This window comes from Hyla sarda, chromosome 1 (genome assembly GCF_029499605.1).
Source record: "Hyla sarda isolate aHylSar1 chromosome 1, aHylSar1.hap1, whole genome shotgun sequence".
NCBI classification, from domain to species: domain Eukaryota; kingdom Metazoa; phylum Chordata; class Amphibia; order Anura; family Hylidae; genus Hyla; species Hyla sarda.
The window spans coordinates 68,258,276-68,283,348 of record NC_079189.1 but is presented as its reverse complement, the minus strand read 5'-3'; the positions used below and the strand labels follow the sequence as shown (position 1 = coordinate 68,283,348).

Genomic DNA, 25,073 nt, shown 5'->3' with positions numbered 1-25,073 from the left:
GCTGGAGATTGGTGATTGAAATAGGGAAACATTGTTACAGTTGTTGAAAGTACGGTATGTCTTTCTCCCAGATGGACTTTTCCTATCCTGAAATAGACATATAGGCTGGGATTTATCATTGTGTTTACAATTTTTTTTCCACCTATATTTTGCGCCAATGTCCTATTTTGCGCCTTTTGGTTTACACATTTCTGCTGATTTTTGAGTTGCAATCCCAATCCACAGATTTTGGCAATGCGCATGAGATGGACAGGTTTTATGAACTGCGCCTTTTCACAAAAAGGCGCAGTTCATAAAACCTGTCCATCTCATGCGCATTGCCAAAATCTGTGGAAAAAAAGCGCAAAATCACCAAAAAGGTGCAAAACCGCCAAAAACCTACACCAGCCCAGACTTAGCTTAGCTTTTTGGTGTATGTGAAGAGAGAAATTTCAGAAAATGTGACCTGCACAAAATGTATCTAATTCTCTGTGACCAATTAATAAATGTGGTTCTCCTACACATTACCAGCACACAAAAAAAGGTGTAGAAAAATGCTTCACTTACACCTACAATGATGAATGCCTCCCCATAACCATTTTGTCTCAATGGGCACTGTGTAATGCCTAAATTCTCCTGTGGTCAACACTTACTGACAGGTTCCCCCACAGATAAGCGATCAGCCTATTGTCAAGGAATCCTTGTAACAAGTTAGGATTGTCAGAATCAGACAATTATTTTGTTATTACCTTTTATAACATAGTGCTGTGATATGTCATAACATTATGATCAGTGGGGGGAGGTCAGTGTTTCGGATTTATTTATTTTTTTTCATGAAAGAACAGTGTGGGCCCGTGGAGGAGAACAGTGTGTCATATTTAAAAAAAAAAATTAAAAAAAAAAAAAAAAAAAGATGTGAATACTGCCTAACATGTATTTATGAAATGTCAAAATAATAAAATTAGGAATTCTGCGACTGCGATTTGTCTTGTAAATGTTTGTCTATTAGTGGCTCTCCACAATGGATAATAGAGGTAGGGCCTAAGCAGGAAGCCCACGAGGTGACATTCAACAAGGCAGATGTACTCACTACAATAGATTTCTTTCAGCCTAAACAAACCGGAATGATTTTATACCACTGCATTGTTAAATTTTATGTATTAAATCCTATAATCCAGTTACCTTGAAGCAAACATACATTTGGTTAAAACACTTAGGTAAGAGCGGCACGCATTATTTTGGTTCCAGCCCCGGTCCATGTCTCCATGTATAATCTTGAATCTGACATAAGAATTCTGGCTGATTTCATTCTTGATCATCCACACACATCTCTGTGCTCCAACATTCAGCTGTAGATGGAGCAGTAGGTTGGGATTTTAGATTTGATTATTCCCAGGCTTTCCTGTATAGGAGAAAACAAAGAGAGTGTACAAGTTACTTCATATTTCAATCATATAAAAGGCAAAACTTAGTCTAATGTAATATTAGTAGAAAGAAGGAATCCCGGCACCAGCGACTTGGATGCAAATAAGAATTTATTAACACGTTACAACGTGTTAACGTGTTAATAAACCCATATTTGCATCCAAGTCGCTGGTGCCGGGATTCCTTCTTTTTACCATTGGATTCACATGACCCTCGAGCACGGCGCACCGGATCCTGGTGCCGTCCTCCTCTACACAGATCTAATGTCATATTAGAATGTAACATGAACAAATAAAGTACACCAAAATGTGTGTTTAAAGTTTTTGGGAATCTAGTCCTTAAAGGGGTACTCCGCCCCTAGACATCTTATTCCCTATACAAAGAATAAGAGGTCTGATTGCGGGGGTCCCACCACTGGGGCTCGTGACGTCGCGGCCGCGCCCCGCTCGTGATGTCATGACCACGCCCCTTCAATGCAAGTCTATGGGAGGGGGCGTGACGCCGTCACGCCCCCTCCCATAGACTTTCATTGATGGGGCGTGGTCATGACATCACGAGCGGGGCGCGTCCGTGACGTCACGAGCCCCCGCCCACATCGCCGGTCATCTGGCACGGAGCGAAGTTCGCTCCGGTCATCTGGCACGGAGCGAAGTTCGCTCCGTGCACCGGATGTTTGGGGTGCCGCAGCCGAGATCGCGGGGTCCGCAGTCGAGATCGCGGGGTCCCCAGCCGCGGGACCCCTGCGATCAGACATCTTATCTCCTATCCTTTGGAGGTGGAGTACCCCTTTAAGGACATCAATAACATATCGGTGGGGGGGGTCTGACTACTGTCTACCCCACTGCTTATAAAGGTCTCCTACACTCTGGTGGGCCCTGCAGTCTTTTTAATCAGGAGTAAGACTCCCATATCGACGACTATCCTAAGAATAGGCCATCAAGCATAAAGTCCCAGAAACCCCTTTGGCAATTTACATGCTGCTATATGATGCCTTACTGCAGCAGCGTAACAGGTACAGGAACACCCCATAAATTCTACAAGTGACATATTATAGACCAGGACAACATAGATCAATAATTTGGCAACGTGCATGAGGCTTTTACATTTGCAAAACTTATGTTGGAGGTGTCTGAACATAGGTATACTACTAGTACTTATATGGGTAAGGGACAGAAGTAAATGATACTGTATCTCCAGTGATCTCATCTTACAACAGAGACTTCAGAGGCAATAATGTAAATGTATAAATGGTGCAGCACATGCTGTCACTGATATTCCCTATAACTATCTGCCACCATACACTTACCTTTCCCCCATACTGTTCCAAAATCTGCAGTGCAGATGTGACTCCATCCTTATACTTCTTGTCCATTAATCTTTTCGAAAGCTAATTTAAGAGAGAGGAAAAGAGGAAACAATTACATCATCATTGACGTGCTTTATTTACAGCAAGGCATAACCATAAATATTTTAAGGAGGACATCATATTGCCATATGTACTTAGTACATTTACACTGAAACAAAAATGTATAACAAATTCCATAAAGGAATTTTCCACATGTTAAACATAAACGCCTACCATCATAATGGGCAAAAATATTTGACTGGTCAGCGGTGTGTCTGCCAGAAAATCTTGCTGATCTGCAGAATAAATGGGCTCCAGATAGAGTTTCCCTTTGCTATTGTTATTTAACCCCTTAAGGACCAGAGCGTTTTTTGCACATCTGACCCCTGTCACTTTTAACATTAATAACTCTGGAATGCTTTTAGTTATCATTCTGATTCAGAGACTGTTTTTTGTGACATATTCTACTTTAACATAGTGGTAAATTTTTGTGGTAACTTGCATCCTTTCTTGGTGAAAAATCCCAAAATTTGATGAAAATTTTGAAAATTTTGCATTTTTCTAACTTTGAAGCTTTCTGCTTGTAAGGAAAATGTATATTCCAAATACATTTTTTTTTGGATCACATATACAATATGTCTACTTTATGTTTGCATCATAAAATTGATGGTTTTTACTTTTGGAAGACACCAGAGGGGTTCAAAGTCCAGCAGCAATTTTCAATTTTTTCACAAAATTTTCAAACTCACAATTTTTCATGGACCAGATCAGGTTTGAAGTCGATTTGAAGGGTCTTCATATTAGAAATACCCCACAAATTACCCCATTAAAAAACTACACCCCTCAAAGTATTCAAAATGACCTTTAGGTGTTTCACAGGAATAGCAGCAAAGTGAAGGAGAAAATTCACAATCTTCATTTTTTACACTCGCATGTTCTTGTAGACCCATTTTTTTGAATTTTTACAAGGGGTAAAAGGAAAAAAATATATATACTTATATTTGTAGCCCAATTTCTCTCGAGTAAGCACATACCTCATATGTCTATGTAAAGTGTTCGGCGGGCACAGTAGAGGGCTCAGAAGCGAAGGAGCGACAAGGGGATTTTGGAGAGTACGTTTTTCTGAAATGGTTTTTGGGGGGCATGTTGCATTTAGGAAGCCCATATGGTGCCAGAACAGCAAAAAAAAAAAAAAAAAAAAAAACTATATGGCATACCATTTTGGAAACTAGACCTCTAGAGGAACGAAACAAGGAATAAAGTGAGCCTTAATACCCCACAGGTGTTTCACGACTTTTGCATATGTAAAAAAAAAATTAAAAAAATTCACTAAAATGTGTGTTTCCCCCCCCAAAATTTCACATTTTTGCAAGGGTTAATAGCAGAAAATACCCCCCAAAATCTGTAACCCCATCTTTTCTGAGTATGGAGGTACCCCATAAGTTGACCTGAAGCGCACTACGGGCGAACTACAATGCTCAGAAGAGAAGGAGTCATATTTGGCTTTTTGAGAGCAAATTTTGCTCGGGGGGCATGTCGCATTTAGGAAGCCCCTATGGTGCCAGGACAGCAAAAAAAAACACATGGCATACCATTTTGGAAACTAGACCCCTTTAGGAACGTAACAAGGGGTACAATGAGCATTTATTCCCACTGGTGTCTGACAGATCTTTGGAACAGTGGGCTGTACAATATTTTTCATTTTCACAGACCACTGTTCCAAAGATCTGTCAGACACCAGTGGGGTGTAAATTCTCACTGCACCCCTCATTACATTCCATGAGGGGTGTAGTTTCCGAAATGGGGTCACATGTGTTTTTTTTTTTTTTTTTGCGTTTGTCAAAACCGCTGTAACAATCAGCCACCCCTGTGCAAATCACGTCAAATGTACATGGTGCACTCTCCCTTTTGGGCCTTGTTGTGCGCCACCAGAGCACTTTGTGCCCACATATGGGGTATCTCCATAGTCGGGAGAAATTGCATTACAAATTTGGGGGGGGGGGCATTTTTCCCTTTTACCTCTTGTGAAAATGTAAAGTATGGGGCAACACCAGCATGTTTGTGTAAAAATTTTAATTTTTTTACACTAACATTCTGGTGTAGACCCCAACATTTCCTTTTCATAAAGGGTTAAAGGAGAAATAGCCCCCCAAACCTTGTAACGCAATTTCTCCCGAGTACGACGATACCCCATATGTGGCCCTAAACTGTTGACTTGAAATACGACAGGGCTCCAAAGTGAGAGCGCCATGCGCATTTGAGGCCTATATTAGGGATTTGCATAGGGGTGGACATTAGGGATCGAACAATTATCGGTATGGCCGATATTATCGGCTGATAATCACGATTTTGGGCATTATCGGTATCGGCAATAACCTTGCCGATAAGCCGATAATGCCCCGCCACCCGCACCACGACCGCCACCCCCCCCCCGACCCGCCGCACCGCACCCCCGACCCACCGCACCGCGTCGCACCCCCCACCGTGATGCTGGGCGGTATACCGGTTTGGATTTTTGCCCATACCGCTATACCGGTCAGGCCCCTCCCCCACCCTCCGAGTCAATAAAAAAATTAAACTTACACGTAATGGGGGTGGTCCGGGCCATCCATCCTTCCTTCCTGTAGTGTCCGGGGGCGTTCCGGGTGAAGAGTGAACCGGTCCAGGCTGTCCTTCTCCGGCGGTCATCTTCTCCATTCCGGGCAGGCTCCGGCCTAGTACACTGCATAGACGCCGCTACGCCGTAACGTCAGGTGCGTCGCTGTGCACGGGCGTCACTGCGCAGCGGCGTCTATGCAGCGTACTAGGCCGGAGCCTGCCCGGAGTGGAGAAGATGACCGCCGGAGAAGAAGGACAGCCCGGACCGGTTCACTCTTCACCCGGAACGCCCCCGGACACTACAGGAAGGAAGGATGGATGGACCCGACAACCCTGACAGGTAGGGGGAGAGAAGCGGTTAGTGGCGGCGGCCTATGGCCCCACAAAAGCCACTGCAGATCATTGATTTAAAGCGCCCGCTTTAAATCAATGATCTGCAGCGGTGTCGCAGGGGGTTAAATAGCCGATAACTTATACCGGAATATCGGTATAAGTTATCGGCTATCGGCCCTAACCTGCACCGATTATCGGTATCGGCCCTAAAAAAACAATATCGGTCGATCCCTAGTGGACATAGGGGTATTTCCCAAACAGGGTGCCTCCAGCTGTTGCTAAACTCCCAGCATGCCTGGACAGTCAATGGCTGTCCCCGCGAGCCCCCGCAGCCATCACCCCCCGTTTTGCCCGACTTCCAGGGGCGGGCAGTGCGGGGGATCTAACTTTCTCCCCAGGTCACTATGATTGGTCCAGAGGGATTGGTCGACAGATGGTCCTGGGGGGTGTTGCAGAAGTTGTTCCCTGCTGGAAACAGCGGGACTTCTGCCAGTTAACCCGCGCGATGCTGCGTTAACTGCGTGTCATATATATAAGCCGTGATGCGCGAACGCACTGCACATTGCGGCTTATATATAAGCCACTCTGCGGGAAGGGGTTAATAAGTCTTTGTGAAAAGTCGTTTTTTCCGGTCATACTTTTTGCAAAAACATTTGAGCCCCATCTGGCACCACACTTCCTTGCTCATGTCAGTATCCAGCTGTGTCAGCGAGATGCTGAATTTGTCAATTTTTTCCCCCCACTTTAAGAGGGGGAAACAGAGTGAACGTTGTGTCTCCTGGACAGTGTTTTACTTACAATGGTCGTTTTAAAAAACTTTGCATACATCAACAATACAAGTAAATATACAAAAACTTTGTCATTTATTTTTATCAAAAAGAAAAAAATAATGTTTCCTCTTATCAGGAACATTTCCTGCTCCCCCCCCCCCCTCCCCCCCATCCTAAACTTTTATTTACTTTGAAAAAGCAGCTCAATTGCACCTTGTCTAGAAGATGTACAAGCAGCTCATTGAAGGATCAGATTACATGCTTCCCATAGATGTCTATGGAGGGGAAGTAATTGAAGAGAGCCAAAGAAAGAGACTGCAAGGAGAAATGCGTGTTCTGTATTAGCTCTAACTCTAGAAGCTTTATTCACAGCTTAGACTGCTTAGTACTGCTCTATAATGTCCTCCATGCGGCGGCTGTTGCTTCTTGGGGTGTACTAGAACAAGATAAAAGAGCTGGATTCTTTTGTGTGTGTGCAGTGTATGGGAGACATTGTAGAAGACACTCTATACCCAAGAGCTCAGTGACAACTGAAAATTAGAGATGAAGCCTAAAGAGGGAAAAACTAGCGAAAATGCCCTAATGAGTGCTTCTTCTTAGTTACCTAAAGGAAAGCTATGCTTTAAAATGTCAGATTGCATAGAAATACCGTAAACAAAATTGAACAGAAGAACAAAATAATTTGCCCAACATATAAAGGATTCTTACTTCACATCTGTGGCCCTTTAAGTGTTAAAGATATCAAGACAGACATAAATGATTTATATGTGTGAACAAACAAACCAACTGGGATATTTTCAATCAAGATGGAAAATGTGTCTAGTCTCCAATATTTCTCACATAATGACACATAGGCTCAATTATTTATATAGATAACTAACCCTGCAAGAAATGTGGAATCTAAAACAGAATGGGGAAAATGTAAGATTAAATATCATTTTAGTATCCTAAAAACAATTAAAAAAAAAAGGCTTGGCCATATTGTGTAAATGGGAATGTAAAATTTAACATTGTTCAAAATCTACAGTCACAAGATAAACTACTGCATTTTTTCGGACTATAGGATATAATGTAAGAGAAGCCGATAATTCAAAACATAGAAATAGGGAAAAATACATTCAACTTCTTCACCACAATGCCAGGCAGAGTGCCCCATCGTTATGCCAGGCACAGTGCCCCATCGTTATGCCAGGCACAGTGCCCCATCATTATACCAGGCACAGTGCCCCATCGTTATGCCAGGCACAGTGCCCCATCGTTATGCCAGGCAGAGTGCCCCATCGTTATGCCAGGCAGAGTGCCCCATCGTTATGCCAGGCACAGTGCCCCATCGTTATGCCAGGCACAGTGCCCCATCGTTATGCCAGGCACAGTGCCCCATCATACGGTCAACCACAGTGCCTCATATCACCAATCTTATCAGAATGCCTGCCACATTGCCCCATCATATTGCCTGTTACAATGCCAAATGATATTGCCAACAAAAGTGTCCAAAATCTCAAATTACCAGTCACAGAACCCCATCATATTACTACTTCAAGTGTTCTATCACATTTTGCGCACAGAAAATATCCACAGCATGTAGACAACAGTTGCAAAATTCCATCCACTTGCCTGTTACTGTAATCCGCTGCATGTGATATCACCCGGTGTGTGGCATTACGCTTAGAAACATCTGCAGATTACTACAAAGTTTTTAGAATATGAAACTTAGTCTAATAGTTTGCCAAATAGCAATGTCATAGCTATACAATGACAAAGTCCATAAAAGGGTGGGTGATGGGCACTGCAACACTGTGTATACCAATTAAATGTAGCACAAGCAATGGAAAACCCCGGTAAAAAACCTGGGGTGCCAGACACTAGTAGAACCAGCAATTCCACAAATAATATCCAAAAGGACAAGAAAGCATGTCTGCACTCACCATGTATGAAGCATAAAATACGGACTTTATTGTAGCAATGTCCATATACAAAAAAGGTTCACCCGGGTGCAGGGAGGGAAGGCAGCTCCCTGCTTGGAGCCGGAGCGTATCAATAGAATGACAGCGCGGTTTCGCGTCAGTGACGCATCTTCCGGTTCCTCAGGAACCGGAAGATGCGTCACTGACGCGAAACCGCACTGTCAGGTTTTATGATGACGCGGTTTTGCGTCAGTGACGCACCTTCCGGTTCCTGAGGAACCGGAAGATGTGTCACTGACGCGAAACCGCGCTGTCGTTCTATTGATACGCTCCGGCTCCAAGCAGGAAGCTGCCTTCCCTCCCTGCACCCGGGTTAACCTTTTTTGTACATGGACATTGCTACAATTAAGTCCGAATTTTATGCTTCATACATGGTGAGTGCAGACATGCTTTCTTTTCCTTTTGGATATTGGCTATACAATGACAAGTGACCACTCTGCAGGCATGGAGTTTGTTGAGATGGAAATACATTATTTACCATTACCTCCTATTACTTACACTGGTTAATAGATTCTTCAGATGAATATTCAGTGCTGGCCCCACTACAGCACTTAGCTGCACCAAACCATTCAGTCCTCTTTCAAAAACTCCACCATCGGCGTGCACCTACAAGACACAGACAGTGGTGTACGAAAATGGAAATACACTTGCAAAAAAGGAATTTTTGTGACACTCTATGCAAGCTACTAGGAGCAATGGAGGATCTGCCCGATACCTTATGGTACAAATATAGAAGAATAATAAAAAAAAAACAATGATAATAACAGTGACCCTGATTTATACAGCGATATAATTAGTATATAGCATAGAAGAGAAGAAAAACTGATTTTAAACTGTTCCTGTCATTAGCAAAAAATGTTTTATATATTGTAGAAAATAACATTATATGTATATTTGTAATATACATTGGTTAAATGTGTACATTTCTGGCCCTGCAGCTATTGCCTGTGTGTCCCTGTAAAGAGACCAAATACAGGAAGCGTGGGAGGACAAGCGGGGCTCTGTGCGCCTAGGACAAGCGGGGCTCTGTGCGCCTAGGACAAGCGGGGCTCTGTGCGCCTAGGACAAGCGGGGCTCTGTGCGCCTAGGACAAGCGGGGCTCTGTGCGCCTAGGACAAGCGGGGCTCTGTGCGCCTAGGACAAGCGGGGCTCTGTGCGCCTAGGACAAGCGGGGCTCTGTACGCTGAGGCTCTGGGAAACTCTCCTGGCTCACATATCAGGATGCTTGACAAGCCAGGAGTCTGCACAGAGCCATGCCCTGTCCTCACAGAGATAACCATGCAATAGCTGCAGAGACAGCAGTTTTTTCACCCAGCACGATCGCTGATGTCCGCCATTACCGGCGGGTCTCTGGCTGCATGACACGAGCACCACTCCAGTGCTCGCGGTCATGTACAGGACGTAAATGTACGTCCTGGTGCGTTAAGTCCCAGGGCACCAGGACATACATTTACGTCCTGTGGCGTCAAAGGGTTAAATAACCCCCAACCCTCAAATAAAAATTAATAAAACAAAATACACATACTTGGTACAGTGTATATTTATATTCCATGAGTTATATGTAGCACCAAAAGGTTTCATAAGAGAAATAATACTTGTGGGAGATGGTAAAGCATGTGAGGACCACTTCTTTTTTACGTGTTCCAATCTGTGGCTCTCACTGAAATTAAATGGAGCTTTAGGACAGACCCACCTGCACCAACTGTAGCACTGAGAAAGCTGTGGCACAGTACTGCACACAGCAGAAGTTTTTTCCTATGTGAACATGATTTAACTGCTCAATGACTATAATGGAAATAGCCACACACATGCACATCGGACTAGCTGAGATTGGGCCATTCTCAACATGTATAATGTCAAACATGGATCATTAACTATAAGACCATTACGACAGGTCAGAAGGACATGCCATTAATGTCTATAGTTGGAAATCCCAATATGGTTTTTCTTATGAATATTTATACCATACAGGTGTAGCAGCGCTGAGTTTACCATTGGCAGAACTCATCGGTACAATTTCAGATTTAATAGCACTGTCTAATACATTGTAAACTTATGCTAGACTAGTCTAACCACCAGATTTATCTCACTAACTGGTGATTTTTTACATTTTTGGTTTAGACTGTTTCGTCTACTTTTAGATTCCACCAATATATTACTTTAATTCTGTGTGCCTATTGTGTGACCATTTTCCTAATAAGCCACACTCCTTTCCCGCTACAAAAAAACGATATACATAATAAATGTGGTGCAAGGCACGTACACCAGGCACGTACACCAGCTTTGTTGCTGCTAGTTTGCATTTGCTGTAGTAACTCTCCGCCCCTATCTATGGGTTTGCCTGTAACTATAACAAAAAGAAAGTATGAGGAATACCTACAAGGGCACCTTTCAAAGCAGCTGCAAGTTTTGGTAAACTGGGCAGAGCTTTTTCTGCAGCACCAGGAACCATCAGTAATTCCTTAAACCCCTCCTGGGATACAAATGTGTAAGGATGTCTGGTTTCTTTGAGACCCTGAACAGAAGACATAGAAAGATAAAACATTATTTCTGTAAGTTATAGTAACAAAGACCTTACACAACCCAGCCACAGAACTTTACATGCACATTCACTGAGAAAGCTTTAAAGGGGTACTCCGCCCCTAAACATTTTATCCCCTATCCAAAGAATAGGGGATAAGATGTGTGATCACGGGGGTCTCGCCTCCACCACACCAGGTGTTCTAAACAGTATGGTTAGAACACTGGGTTCCCGCGGCGGGGGTCTTTATGTCACGCCGAGCCCCTTCATTAATGTCTATGGGGGGGGGGGAAGTATAAAACATTCATATCTATGGGATGGGGTGTGATGACCGTCATGTATAAAACAATGGTCCCGCTGCCCCCTCCTTTTTCTAAGTGACATGAACATAATATTTCTGCCTCCCTCTCACTCTCTGTAACTGATGTTGGTAAAGTAATGTCTCCCTGTCTTTCTCTGTAAGGGTAGGATCACACGTAACAGATCAGCAGCGTTTTACGCTGCAGATCTGACGGTGACCCGAACCATATTGTGCCTCCAGCTATTGCCTGCGAGTCGCCGGGTGTACTCAGACAACGCGGCTGCTCAGGGATGTCTGAGTGCACTCAGCGACCCGCAATCCCCCAGTGTGGCTGCTCAGAGCGGCGAGCAGGCCAGGGGGCGGGGAAGGATGTTATTGGCAACAGCAGGAGGCACAATATGGGTCGGGTCACCGGCGGATCCGCAGCATAAAATATGCTGCAGATCCGATATGTGTGACCTTACCCTAAAGCAGGGTTCACATCACGATCTGTGCCTTTGAGGCACGGGAAACTGTCAAAATGATTTACCAACGTATCTATGCTCAGACACGGCCCCTGTTCATTTCAATGGTCCAAGTTTAGTCAGCTAGTGACTACATTCAAGTAATTTTACGAACGAATCCAAGCATTGTGCTGTAACCCACCCTTTTCAGTCTGACCCAAAAGTCAGATACGCTTGGAAAATGACCCGAATATAATCACTAGCTGACTACCTTCAGGGCATTAAAATGAATGGGGCCCGGGCCTGTCTGAGAATGGATACATTCTTTTTGACAGTTTCCTGACATGTCGTTGCCTCAGAGGCAAGAGGCATTATGTGAAACCTGTGTATAATGTAGGTTCAGTTGATAATGTCTCCCTGTGTTTCTGCAAATTATGTAGTTACAGATAGGGATCGACCGATTATCGGTTTGGCCGATATTATCGTCCGATAATCACGGTATAAGTTATCGGCTATCGGCCCTAACTTCCACCAATTATCGTATCGGCCATAAAAAAAACGATATTAGTCGATCCCTAGTTACAGATACTACTGCCTCCCTGCCTATCTCTATGTAACGGATACAGGTACAGATAGTATTGTCTCACTGTCTCTCCCAATAAATAATATAGGTGCAGATACTAGTGCCTCCCTGTATTTCTCTTTAAAAGGGGTACTCCAGGGAACTAAACCCATAGCCCATCATTTCCCTCTCACCAACCTATTTATTTGTCAAACTATCATTCATTATCTATATAGAGAAGTCTCCCTCTCTCAGCTGTCAATTAAATGCAGGGAGTGAGAGAAAGACGTCATTCTCAGATCTGTTTGTCTTGGTGTAAACCCCTCCCTCCTGCAAGACAACCACCACATGATTTCTGGCTTCACAGGCACACCTCCCCTCCCTGTGTGAGGATCTTGCAGGAAGAGAAGCCCAGTGAAGATTCTCAGGCACATATTGCTGCTCTTTTCCTGCTGTAGATCTTATCACTGACTGGCACAGCCTCTTTTGTATATAATTTAGGGACAAACAATACTGTCTTCCTGTTTCTGTAAATGGTGTAGGCACAGATATTACTGCCTCCCAGTATCTATGTAAATGATGTACAGATGTGTCCTTCCTTACCTTTCCCCATGCCTCAGTATATCCCAATATGTGTTTCAGAAAAAACATGATTCTCACAAAACTATGTTAGGAGATGTATATGTTAAATGTGTCTAAGTTAAGGGTATTGCTAGCATGTTGCAATATTGTATTGAATTTGTTTCATGAAAAATTCGAGGAAAAGGAGGACACATATGTAGGTACAGATAGCACTGTCTCCCTATCTGTCCTTGTAAAGCACTTAGGCATATATAGCACTGCCTGCCTGTAAATAATATAGGCATAGATTGTGCTGCTTCCCCACAAAGGACACAGGTAGTACTGCCTTCTAGTCCCTCTGTTGGTCATGAGTCACACCGTACCTTCTTTTACACATTAACACAACACTAAAAAAGAACTTAACTGATATTAAAAAAAAAAAAAAAAAGCTTCAGAAAATAAGATTTTACTGTAACTAAGAGCAGAGGATTGCATATGTACATGTAAGTGAATTATATGAACACAAAAAGATTATGCTTTCACATGATGTCTAATAAATACCCAGAAACATGACACATTCTCTGTGGCATTTACATTCTTACTCAAAATAGAAAAGCTTTTAAAATGCGATTCATCTGAGAGATAACATGGACACACAGAGTGCACAACTGAGCTAGACACAGCAGAGTCTGACAGATATATAAAATGGTTGTGATGGGCCATGACTAATCTCTGCAGTGGCTGATAGGTGTCACTAAGCCGCACTGACAGATGTTGGTGAGTATTCTGATGGTAAATGGCAATCCATCACTACTGCACTGGAAATAGAAGACAAATGTGACGTCTCTGCTTTCCAGGCTACATCAAAATGATAATATACAAAGTTAAAATTACTGCAAGATCATGACTTGATACTGGAATACAGTAATGTAACTACATCATGTTATTGCTAATACTGTATTTGATATTAGTATTTAAAGGGGTACTACACCCTTAGACATATTATCTTCTATCCAAAGAATAGGGGATAAGATGTTTGATCATGGGGGTCCCCGGTGTCCCTCATTTCTCAGCTGCACAGAGCGAGGATTGCTCTGTGGCTGATGACGGGCGGTGCAGGGGACGGAGTACCGTCCCACCCCCTCAATGCAAGTCTATGGGAGGGGGCGTGGCATGTGCCACGCCCCCTCCCATAGACTTGCATTGAGGAGGCGGGGCGTGACGTCACAATACTCCATCATTCTTTTTGATAGGGGATAAGATGTCTAGGGGGCAGAGTACCCCCTTTAAATGTTATAATACCAAATGTAAGTAAATAACTAGAGATGAGTGAACGTCCAGTAATTCGATTCATTACAAACTTCTCAGCTCGGCAGTTGCTGACTTTAGCCTGCATAAATGAGTTCAGCTTTCAGGTGCTCCGGTGGGATGGAAAAGGTGGATACAGTCCTAGGAGATTTACCGGAGCACCTGAAAGCTGAACTCATTTATGCAGGCTAAAGTCAGCAACTGCTGAGCCGAGAAGTTCGTGACGAATCGAATTACTGGAAGATCACTCATCTCTATAAATAACCTATAAAGTATAAAGAATATCTAAATGATTATCACCCAGTGATGCAGACAAATGTAGATGAAACTAATGGCACAACACTGAAAGCCCCATTAAATGTACCCATAAGAATACCTCAAATCAATGTGAATGGGGCAATGGATGGCACCAAATCTGGTTATGGCTGCAATAATGGTGCCACTTGTGCCATTACCATAGAGAATGTAGAAACAAAAACAATAAAGAACAATACATTTAAACAGCAGTTTACCTCAGCTAAAGTTATGAGCAGAGGGTCGAATGGTATCATTTCTGGAGAGCGCTCCCATTGTAGCTTATGTTTTACCGAACCATGAACCAGTCTGTGAAAAGAAATTGAAAATAAATAGTAGGAGTAGTTACACTTGTATAATCTGCAAGATAGAGGTTAAGAGTTTGGTAGACTGGGGTCCGACCACTGAGACCCCCACTGATTCTAAGGGTCCCATGTCTTCCCGTCTGAATGGGGAAGCTGACAGACATTAGGTGCATTCGGAAAGTTTTCTAACCCTTTTACTTTTCTTAACATTAGTTATGTTGTGGCCTCACGCTAAATGGGGGGGGGGGGGGGAGTTTCCCCATCATTATACACTTATTACCCCACAATTAAAAACAAATACAGAATTTTAGAATTTTTTGCAAATTTTTAAAAAAAGGAAAAACAAATATTTTGCATAGACAAAGGTATTCACATTTTGGCATGACACATAGGGGGAAATTTATCAAAATGTGTATAGAGGAAAAGTTACCCATTGCAACCAATCAGATCGCTTCTTTCATTTTTGAAAGGGCCTCTCAAAAATGAAAGAAGCAATCAGATTGGTTGCTATGGGCAACTATTCCTCTACATACATTTTGATAAATCTCCCCCATAAAGTTTAGCTCTGGCTCCTCCCATTTTTCTTGCTCATCTCTGAGATGGTAAATTGAGATGATTGGACAGGATTTGGAAAGAAATGTCTATATAAGGTCTCACAGCTGACAATGCATATCAGAGCAAAACACACACCATGAGAGGGAAAGAACTGCCTGCAGAGATCAAAGAAAGGATTGTACAGCTCTACAGAATGGTACAAAAAAATATTTCTGAAAGTTTGGTCTCCATAATTCTAAAATGGAAGGTGTTTGGAACAGAACTCCTACTAAGCTTGGCTGCCCAATTAAACTAAGCAATCAGGGAGAAGGGCCTTGATAAGAGAGGTGACCAAGAACCCATTGGTCACTCTGGCTGAGCTCCAAAGATCCTGTGTGTGCGCAGATGGGAGAAACTTCCAGAATGACAACAATCACTGCAGCCTCCACTTATCTGGGCTTTATGGCAGATGGGCCAGAAGGACCTTAATAATCACGCCCCCTGAACACGATTCACACACCCTTTAGCAATAAAGTTTTAGCCCTTCTGTATAGTACAGATAATCAACCAAATAATAAAACTCCAATACCTCAAGAACAGGAAAAATATACAGACAATAGTCTAAGCATGAAAAAACGAGTGGCACTTATCTGAGGTGTTATTGTGCTGGCTCCCAGGAAGAACGATAGGCTCAACTGTTTTGAAAGGTGCTCAGTGAAGTTAAATGGGAACGGTCATTAAAATTATTTTTTTGCATATGACAGAGCAGGTAAAATAAATAAGATTTGTGATGTACTTATGTCACTTTCATGACCTTATAAATCTGGCCACTAGGGGTCTCCCTTCTGGTCAAGACTGCATTCCGTCTGTTCAAAAGCAAAGACTTTGGTCTCCTGCTGGCAGGAGACCAAACTCAGGAAGTGCGGTCTGACCATAGGCAGTGAATAGCACTCGCTCTCTAGCTGTGTATGAGACAGGGAGAACCAGCTCTCCCCGCAAAGCCAGGTTCATTTGCATGTCCCCGCCCCTTTCTCCAGACAGGGCACTGGACTTCATAGTGAAAACAGCATAAGCAGCATTCCTGTTTACAAGCCAGCAACACTCTGATCGGGATCTTCCTTGCTGTAAGTACACAAATTACTCACAAACTAGAAAAAGGCATAAGGGGTGTGTGTGAGAGTGTGAAAAGTAGATAAGGATGTCTACAGGGGTATTTGATGAAAGAAGTTTTAATGTCAGGCACTCTTTAACAAGTGTATCAGAGAAAATCTTTAAAAAAAAGATAGGTGGTGCCCACTGGAACATTTCCATTCATTACTCGTCAAAACAACACAATGCATATGTAAAACAAACATAAAACAGAACATTATAAAAATAATGTTCCGGGGATTAAGACCTAGCAGACCAAGAGCATAGAGCTGGATTATCCACTTTGCCGTACGACGGAGGTGAAGAGTGTGGTGATCCCCACCTGACCTAGGTGGAATAACTCTCCAGCAAATATCAGAACTACATGACAGTCAGTGCATTACTTAATACTCACCTGTGTGAAGCTACGTCCGCCGTGGGCCAGAGGACGCGCGCTTGGCGTGTGAAACGGACATTGCCCCCTTTTCCTTCCGTGCTCCCCTGGCGTCTGGTCATTCCCTGCATTCTGTGTTGTAATATGCAGTGCCGCCTATCTCTTTTGAGGATTTTTTATGTAACTTTGACCTCTTCTCTAAAGATCTGTTAATGCAAAGAACTGAAAACAGCAAACTTACCTGCAAGGAATTCCTCCTTTAGAATATATCGCTGCAAATGGGGAGGACGAGCGCTGGGTCTCGGCAAACTGTAAAGGAAAAGAAACATTAAAACTGACTGACAGAGCCGGGAATGAGACACCACAGTGTGACAGATATATGATTTGCCTGTAACTCCCACTACAAAGATGAGCGCTAAACCATTTATCAAGTCTAGCCTACAGCTTGTTTGTGTGTACTGTATCGTGAACATACACTATATGGACAAAAGTATGGGGGAAACCTACACAAGCTTTTAGGACTTCCCATTCTAAATCCATAGACATTCATATGGATTAGGCATTATTTGTAGGCATTTATAACAGATTCCACTATTCTTGTAAGAATCTCTTCAAAACTTTCATTGTGTGGCTGTTGGAAATTTCCCATTCACCCTAAAGAGAGTTTGTGAGATCAGACACTAAAAAATGGATGACAGGACCTGGCTCCCAATGTCCATTCTAGTTCATCCCAAAGGTGTTGGATGTGGTTGAGGTCAGGGCTCTATGCAGGACAGTCCTCACCAACCTCATTGCATTATCCTTCCTTCACCAAATTGTACAGCTAGCACAATGCAGTCAGGCAGGTTCTCCTTGCATTCACCAAAACTACAGATTCATTTGTCACAGCGCTAGATAAAGAATTTATTATTTTAGAGAACATGAGTCCAGTGGCGGCATGCTGTACACCACTCCACCCAATTCTTGGCACTGTGCTTGGCATTCTAAGGCTTACATAAAGCTGCTTGGCCACAGAAACCAATGCCATAAAGATCCTAGCAAAGATCCAGGCCCTTTGTGCTCATGTTAAAGCCAGAATAGGGTCTGGAACTTCCAAAATAATCCACAGGGTGTCAGCACTTTGAGGACCATGCTCTGTAACTTCCAAAAGCTTCCACTTCCCAATAATACCACTCACAGCTTATAATGGAGTCTAGGAGGGGAGAAATTTAATGAACTGACTTGTTGCAGCAGTGACATTCTACTATAGGACCATGTTACAATTCTGTAAACCCTTTAAAACAATCCATTCTATAATGTTTGTAAGGGTATATTCACATGTACAGAATCTGCTGCAGATTTTATGCTGCAGATTTCATGTAGTTAAATTCATACAAATAAATAGGTGAACATAGCTTCAAATCTGCAGCAGATTCTGTAGGTGTGAATACACCCCTAACGTATGTTCACACAGACAAGTTTACAGCAAGTTTCCCACTGGGAGTTTGAGCCGCAGCGGGTTTTCCGCTGATTTTTCTAAGTGCAATTTTTTAAGCAGAAAATCTACAGAAGTATGCACTGACTCTAATGGGTTCTGCTGCAGCTTAACCTCTTAAGGATGCAGGGAGTACCTGTACGTCCTGTGCCTGGCGGCTATCAATGGCGGAGATGCATGTATAAAGCTGGACATTACTGATCGTGGGGATGCCCGGCATTAATCCCTTAGACGTGACAATCAAAGATGATCGCCGCATCTGAGCATTCACGGCAGCTTAGTCGGGCTGATCGGGATCCCACTGAAACCGCGGTGTCCCGATCAGCTTACAGGATGACGGGAGGGCACTTACCTGCCTCCTCACTGTCTGATAAGTGCAGATAGCACTGATCAATGCTATGCTATGGCAATAGCATTGAATAGTGTATGCAATCAGAAGATTACATGTAATAGTGATAGAATGCATGTAATATGGGGACTAAAAAAATGGTGTTTAATAAATAAAAATTAAATAATGATAATTAAACACCACACTCAATGGCATATACATAAAAATATTCCTAAGTCCAAAATTGCGTACTTTTGGTGATTTTGTATACCAAAAAAAAAAAAAAGCGATCAAAAAGTCCCATCAAAACAAAAACAGATAAAAACTACAGACCACACGACACAAAATGAGCCCTCAAACATCCCCGTATGCAGAAAAATGTTAAAGTTATAGGGGTCAGAAAATGACAATTTTAAACATACTAATTTTAGTGTATGTAGTTATAATAAGTCGGAAAATAAAATAAAACTTACATAAATTAGGTATCCTTGTAACTGTATGGACCTACAGAATAAAGGTTTCATTTTTTTACTGAAAACTGCGTAGAAACGGAAGCTGCTAAAAATTACAAAATGGCTTTTTTTTTTTGTCCCACAAATAATTTTTGGGGGGTTTCGCCATAGATTTTGTGGTGAAATGACTGATGTCATTACAAAGTAAAATTGGTGGTGCATAAAACAAGCCCTCATATGGGTCTGTAGGTGGAGAACTGAAATGAAAAACCATGAGTCCTGAAAGGGTTAAACCTACAGCAGGAAGCTTGTAGAAGATCTAGCCATGTGGACATACCCTAAGGGTCCATTCATACGTACAGTATCCTGGACATATTTGATGCTGCAAATTTGAAGCTGCAGATTTCAATGTAAACTAATTGACTGAACACAGTATCAATTAAACACAGGAATGTACGTGAGAATACACCGTCGAGATACCTTCACACATGCTTACAGTAACCCCCCGACCTACGATGGCCCCGACATATGATAAAATCGACATACGATGCTTTTATATGTCGGGGCCATCGCATTAACTGCTATCCGACAGCGCAAAATGCTTAAGCTGCTGTCGGATAGCAGTTTAAGCATCCCGGACAGGTTCACTTACCTATTCCCGTTGCTCCGGGTCCACTTCGCGATCCTCCGGTGTCTTGCGCATCTTCTCCAGGGTCCGGGCCTCGCTTTCCGGCATCGTTATTACGTCAATACGCACGCCGCGCAGCAGCGTAACAACGTCACCAGAAAGCGAGGCCCGGACCCTGGAGAAGATGCGCAAGACACCGGAGGATCGCAAAGAAGACACCGGAGCAGCAGGACAGCATTGGGAGCCCCTGGAACAGCATCGGGAGCGGTGAGGACCTGGTCCGGAACGACGGGGACAGGGGAGTGTAACTTCCTATACTTTACATTGCACGAATCACTCAACATACGATGGATTCGACAAACGATGGGTTGTTTGGAACGAATTACCATCGTATGTTGAGGGACCACTGTATTTTGTTACCCATTGATTTCAATGAGTAGGGGTGCATGCACACAATCAGTTCCTGTATCAGGTTTTTGATGAAAAACGGATTCCTCAAAACCTGACTAAACTGTATCAAAACTTTTGTACAAATTTCAACCTGTATACGGTTTAAAAAATTATGTCCGGTTGCATATGTTTTTTAAGAAAAAAAACTTATAGGTTTTTAAACTTTTCACTCCATTTTGAATAAAGTTTCACTTGTTTGATTGAAATTCCAAGAAAAAAAAAATGTGCTAAGTAAAAAACCGTATGGTGAAAACCGGATGGAACCGTACGCACATACGGTTCAGTACGGTTCCCATTTGACTCCCATGTTAAAAAAAAACAAAAAAACATATAAGGTTTAATACGGTTATTCACCCGCACCAAAAACCGTGGTAGACTATGTAGACTAGGGTAAAAAAAAATGGGCAAAACTGTATAAGACCAAACAGACTAAACCAGATGATGTGTTTGACATACGGTTTACAATGTCAAGTCATTGCATACGGTTTTCTATACGGTTCCGTACGGTTTTTAACTTGAAACCGTATAAGGGAGCTGTATGTATAGGAAAAAACGTGGTGTGCATGCACCCTAGCAAAAGTCGCTGCGGAAAATCTGCAAGTGTGAACGTACCCTAAAGGTAGACGGCACTGGTAGAGGCTGAATTTTACATAGCTGTGGTGACAGGGCTGAATGAAACCCCTGAACTCGGTGACAAGAGGTGCGTTCCAATATTTATTGTCCGTATAGTGTGTAATATCATGACATCATAACATACAATGTATATATAATGACATGATGCACCAGCATTGTATTAAACACATTAAACTCACTCACCGGGTCTATAGTTTTGGGGTTCAGCTTGTCACTTGGCTTGGCACGACTAGCACTGGCCGAGGCTGCAGACGCTGAAGATGTTGGAGTAGCAGTCTTGCTTCTTGGAGCTGCACTTCTGGATTGGCCTCTAGAGGACGCCGACATTTTTTCACCATACTGTTCTAAGAAATAGAGAGAGATTCATGGCTAATGTAAGTGTACGAAGCTCCACAGGTCAAGAGTAGAGATGAGCGAACTTACAGTAAATTCGATTCGTCACGAACTTCTCGGCTCGGCAGTTGATGACTTTTCCTGCATAAATGAGTTCAGCTTTCAGGTGCTCCCGTGGGCTGGAAAAGGTGGATACAGTCCTAGGAGACTCTTTCCTAGAAAAGCTGAACTAATTTATGCAGGAAAAGTCAGCAACCGCCGAGCCGAGAAGTTCGTGACGAATCGAATTTACTGTAAGTTCGCTCATCTCTAGTCAAGAGGTATCACCCCCCCCCCCCCACACACACACCCACACACACACACACACACAATCGTAAGGCCTATCTGGATACTGCGCTATTTTTGGCATTACAGACGGTGACAGGTCCCATAAGTCTATGACATCCTTGATCCCCTCATATAAGATGCTGCAACCAGAACCCTAAAAGGAGGTGTGAACAGAGACTAATAGGGGGGCATGGCGGTCACTACAGCAAGTGATATCTTACATCTGTTTATACCAGTGCATACATTGAAAGCTGCGGGGCTGCTAACCTCTAGGGCAGTGGTCTCCAAACTGCGGCCCTCCAGATGTTACAGAATTACAACTCCCAGCTGTCCAGAAAGCCGTGTTTCCCAACTTGTGTGTCTCCAGCTGTTGCAACACTACAACTCCCAGTATGCGTGGATAGCCTATGTCTGTCAGGGCATGCTGGGAGTTGCAGTATTGCAACATCTGGAGGGCCTAAGTTAGCAGACCACTGCTCCAGGGCAGTGTTTCCCAACTAGTGTGCCTCCAGCTGTTGCAAAACTAGTTGGGAAACACGGCTGTCCAGGCATGCTGGGAGTTGTAGTGTTGCAACAGCTGAAGAGCTGAAGTTTGCAGACTCCTTCTCTAGGGCAGTGTTTTCCAACTAGTGTGCCTCCAGCTGTTGCAAAACTACAACTCCCAGCATGCCCGGACAGCCAGCGGCTGTCCGGGCATGCTGGGAGTTGTAGTTTTGCAACAGCTGGAGGCATCCCTGTTTGGGAAACACTGACCTATACTATATACTACTATGCTGGAGCTGTCCGGGCATGCTGGGAGTTGTAGTTTTGCATCAGCTGGAGGCACCCTTGTTTGGGAAACACTGACCTATACTATATACTACTATGCTGGGAGTTGTAGTTTTGCAATAGCTGGAGGCATCCCTGTTCGGGAAACACTGATCTATACTATATACTACTATGCTGGGAGTTGTAGTTTTGCAACAGCTGGAGGCATCCCTGTTTGGGAAACACTGACCTATACTATATACTATGCTGGGAGTTGTAGTTTTGCAACAGCTGGAGACACACTAGTGGGGAAACACAGCTCTCCGGGCATGCTGGAAGTTGTAGTTTTGCAACTAGTTAGGAAACGCTGGCACTGTAATGGCATCCATATTGGTTGAAGTTCAAGCCAAGGATATACATCAATATCCCTGCTTTATAAGGGAGATCCTAAGAAATACACAACGCTGCTGCTGTAATAGAACAGAATCTCCGACGTGTGAATGTGCCCACCAATGCGGTACCGCATCCTTGGAGCTCAGTAATGAACAGTCAGTCGGTATCTGCGGTACTTACCCGGTTTAGTGACAGAGAAAGTGTTTTGCCATAAGCCTGGCTATCTTCTCCGTGTGTCGGGATCGCCAGCCACGCAGCTTCAACGCAAACCTCCTTTGTTACCATAGAAACCACGGCGCCCTACGGAAGCCCGAGAGGGACATAATTCTGTCATCCGCGCTGCCGACCTGTGCACAGTTTGTATAGTTGTGACTGGCTCTACAGCTGTTACAAAACTACAACTCCCATCATGTTCAGTCATGGTAGGAGCTACAGGTGCACGTGACTCCATGTAACAGGAGGCTTTACAGATATGAGGATATAAGAGACGAAAAGCTTTCAGTAAAAATGCATTGTCTGCTCCTTCATCCCTGTTCACACCTTACTTTACAGTAAATGTAATCTAACGATTGCTTGTCATAGTCCCCTATGGGACTAAAAATAAAATAAAAATATTATAAAAATTTTAATCACACCACTTTTTTAATTTTACAAGAAAAAAAATTGAAAAGAAAAAAAAACACCTCAAATTGTCTGAACTGTTAAAAAATAAAGTTTATGATTAGAGATGAGCGAACTTACAGTAAATTTGATTTGTCACGAACTTCTCGGCTCGGCAGTTGATGACTTTTCCTGCATGAATTAGTTCAGCTTTCCGATGCTCCGGTGAGCTGGAAAAGGTGGATACAGTCCTAGGAGAGTCTTTCCTAGGACTGTATCCACCTTTTCCAGCCCACCGGAGCACCGGAAAGCTGAACTAATTTACGCAGGAAAAGTCAGCAACCACCGAGCTGAGAAGTTTGTGACGAATCGAATTTACTGTAAGTTCGCTCATCTCTATTTATGATCCCACTCGGTGAGGGGCGTAAACGTAAAAAAATAGCAAACGCCACAACAGCTGATTTTTTGTCACAAATATATATATATATATAAAAAAAAAAACTAAGCAAAAGTGATCAAAAGGTCCCATTGTTATGTATTGTCATTCATGTATTGTCTGTTATGTATTGTCATTCATGTATTGTCTGTTATGTATTGTCAGTCATGTATTGTCTGTCATGTATTGTCTGTTATGTATTGTCAGTCATGTATTGTCTGTCATGTATTGTCTGTTATGTATTGTCAGTCATGTATTGTCTGTCATGTATTGTCTGTTATGTATTGTCTGTCATGTATTGTCTGTTATGTATTGTCTGTCATGTATTGTCTGTTATGTATTGTCAGTCATGTATTGTCTGTTATGTATTGTCAGTCATGTATTGTCTGTCATGTATTGTCTGTTATGTATTGTCTGTCATGTATTGTCTGTTATGTATTGTCTGTCATGTATTGTCTGTTATGTATTGTCAGTCATGTATTGTCTGTTATGTATTGTCTGTTATGTATTGTCAGTCATGTATTGTCTGTTATGTATTGTCAGTCATGCATTGTCTGTTATGTATTGTCTATTATGTATTGTCTATTATGTATTGTCTGTTATGTATTGTCTGTTATGTATTGTCTGTTATGTATTGTCAGTCATGTATTGTCTGTCATGTATTGTCTGTTATGTATTGTCTGTCATGTATTGTCTGTCATGTATTGTCTGTTATGTATTGTCTGTTATATATTGTCTGTTATGTATTGTCAGTCATGTATTGTCAGTTATGTATTGTCTGTTATGTATTGTCTGTCATGTATTGTCTGTTATATATTGTCTGTCATGTATTGTCTGTTATGTATTGTCTGTCATGTATTGTCTGTTATATATTGTCTGTCATGTATTGTCTGTCATGTATTGTCTGTTATGTATTGTCTGTTATGTATTGTCTGTTATGTATTGTCTGTCATGTATTGTCTGTTATATATTGTCTGTCATGTATTGTCTGTCATGTATTGTCTGTTATGTATTGTCTGTTATGTATTGTCTGTTATGTATTGTCAGTCATGTATTGTCTGTTATGTATTGTCTGTTATGTATCGTCTGTTATGTATTGTCAGTCATGTATTGTCTGTTATGTATTGTCTGTTATGTATTGTCTGTTATGTATTGTCAGTCATGTATTGTCTGTTATGTATTGTCTGTTATGTATTGTCAGTCATGTATTGTCTGTCATGTATTGTCTATTATGTATTGTCTATTATGTATTGTCTGTTATGTATTGTCTGTTATGTATTGTCAGTTATGTATTGTCTGTTATGTATTGTCTGTTATGTATTGTCTGTTATGTATTGTCAGTCATGTATTGTCTGTTATGTATTGTCTGTTAAGTATGGCCATTGCTGCTAGATGGTCTGTATCTGGGACATTCTGAAATAGTATAGCAATGTCAGTTATTTTAATCCTTGTTGTACATAAGTAAAATAAAAAACGTATTGGTTTTTGGTCAGTCTCCATTTTAGTT

General features: G+C 42.5%; 1 protein-coding gene across 1 annotated transcript; it reads right to left on the bottom strand.

The window, feature by feature from the left end:
• Positions 1–1,121: 1,121 nt before the first annotated feature.
• Positions 1,122–22,859, bottom strand: PACRGL (parkin coregulated like). Its single transcript, XM_056555478.1, has 8 exons — positions 22,711–22,859; positions 20,914–21,074; positions 17,007–17,074; positions 14,623–14,713; positions 10,795–10,929; positions 8,913–9,020; positions 2,711–2,791; positions 1,122–1,381 (listed from the first exon to the last, which is right to left on the bottom strand). The coding sequence occupies exons 2-8, from the start codon at positions 21,055–21,057 to the stop codon at positions 1,325–1,327; spliced, it is 684 nt and encodes a 227-aa protein (XP_056411453.1). The 5' UTR covers positions 21,058–21,074; positions 22,711–22,859; the 3' UTR covers positions 1,122–1,324.
• Between the last annotated feature and the right edge of the window lie 2,214 nt (positions 22,860–25,073).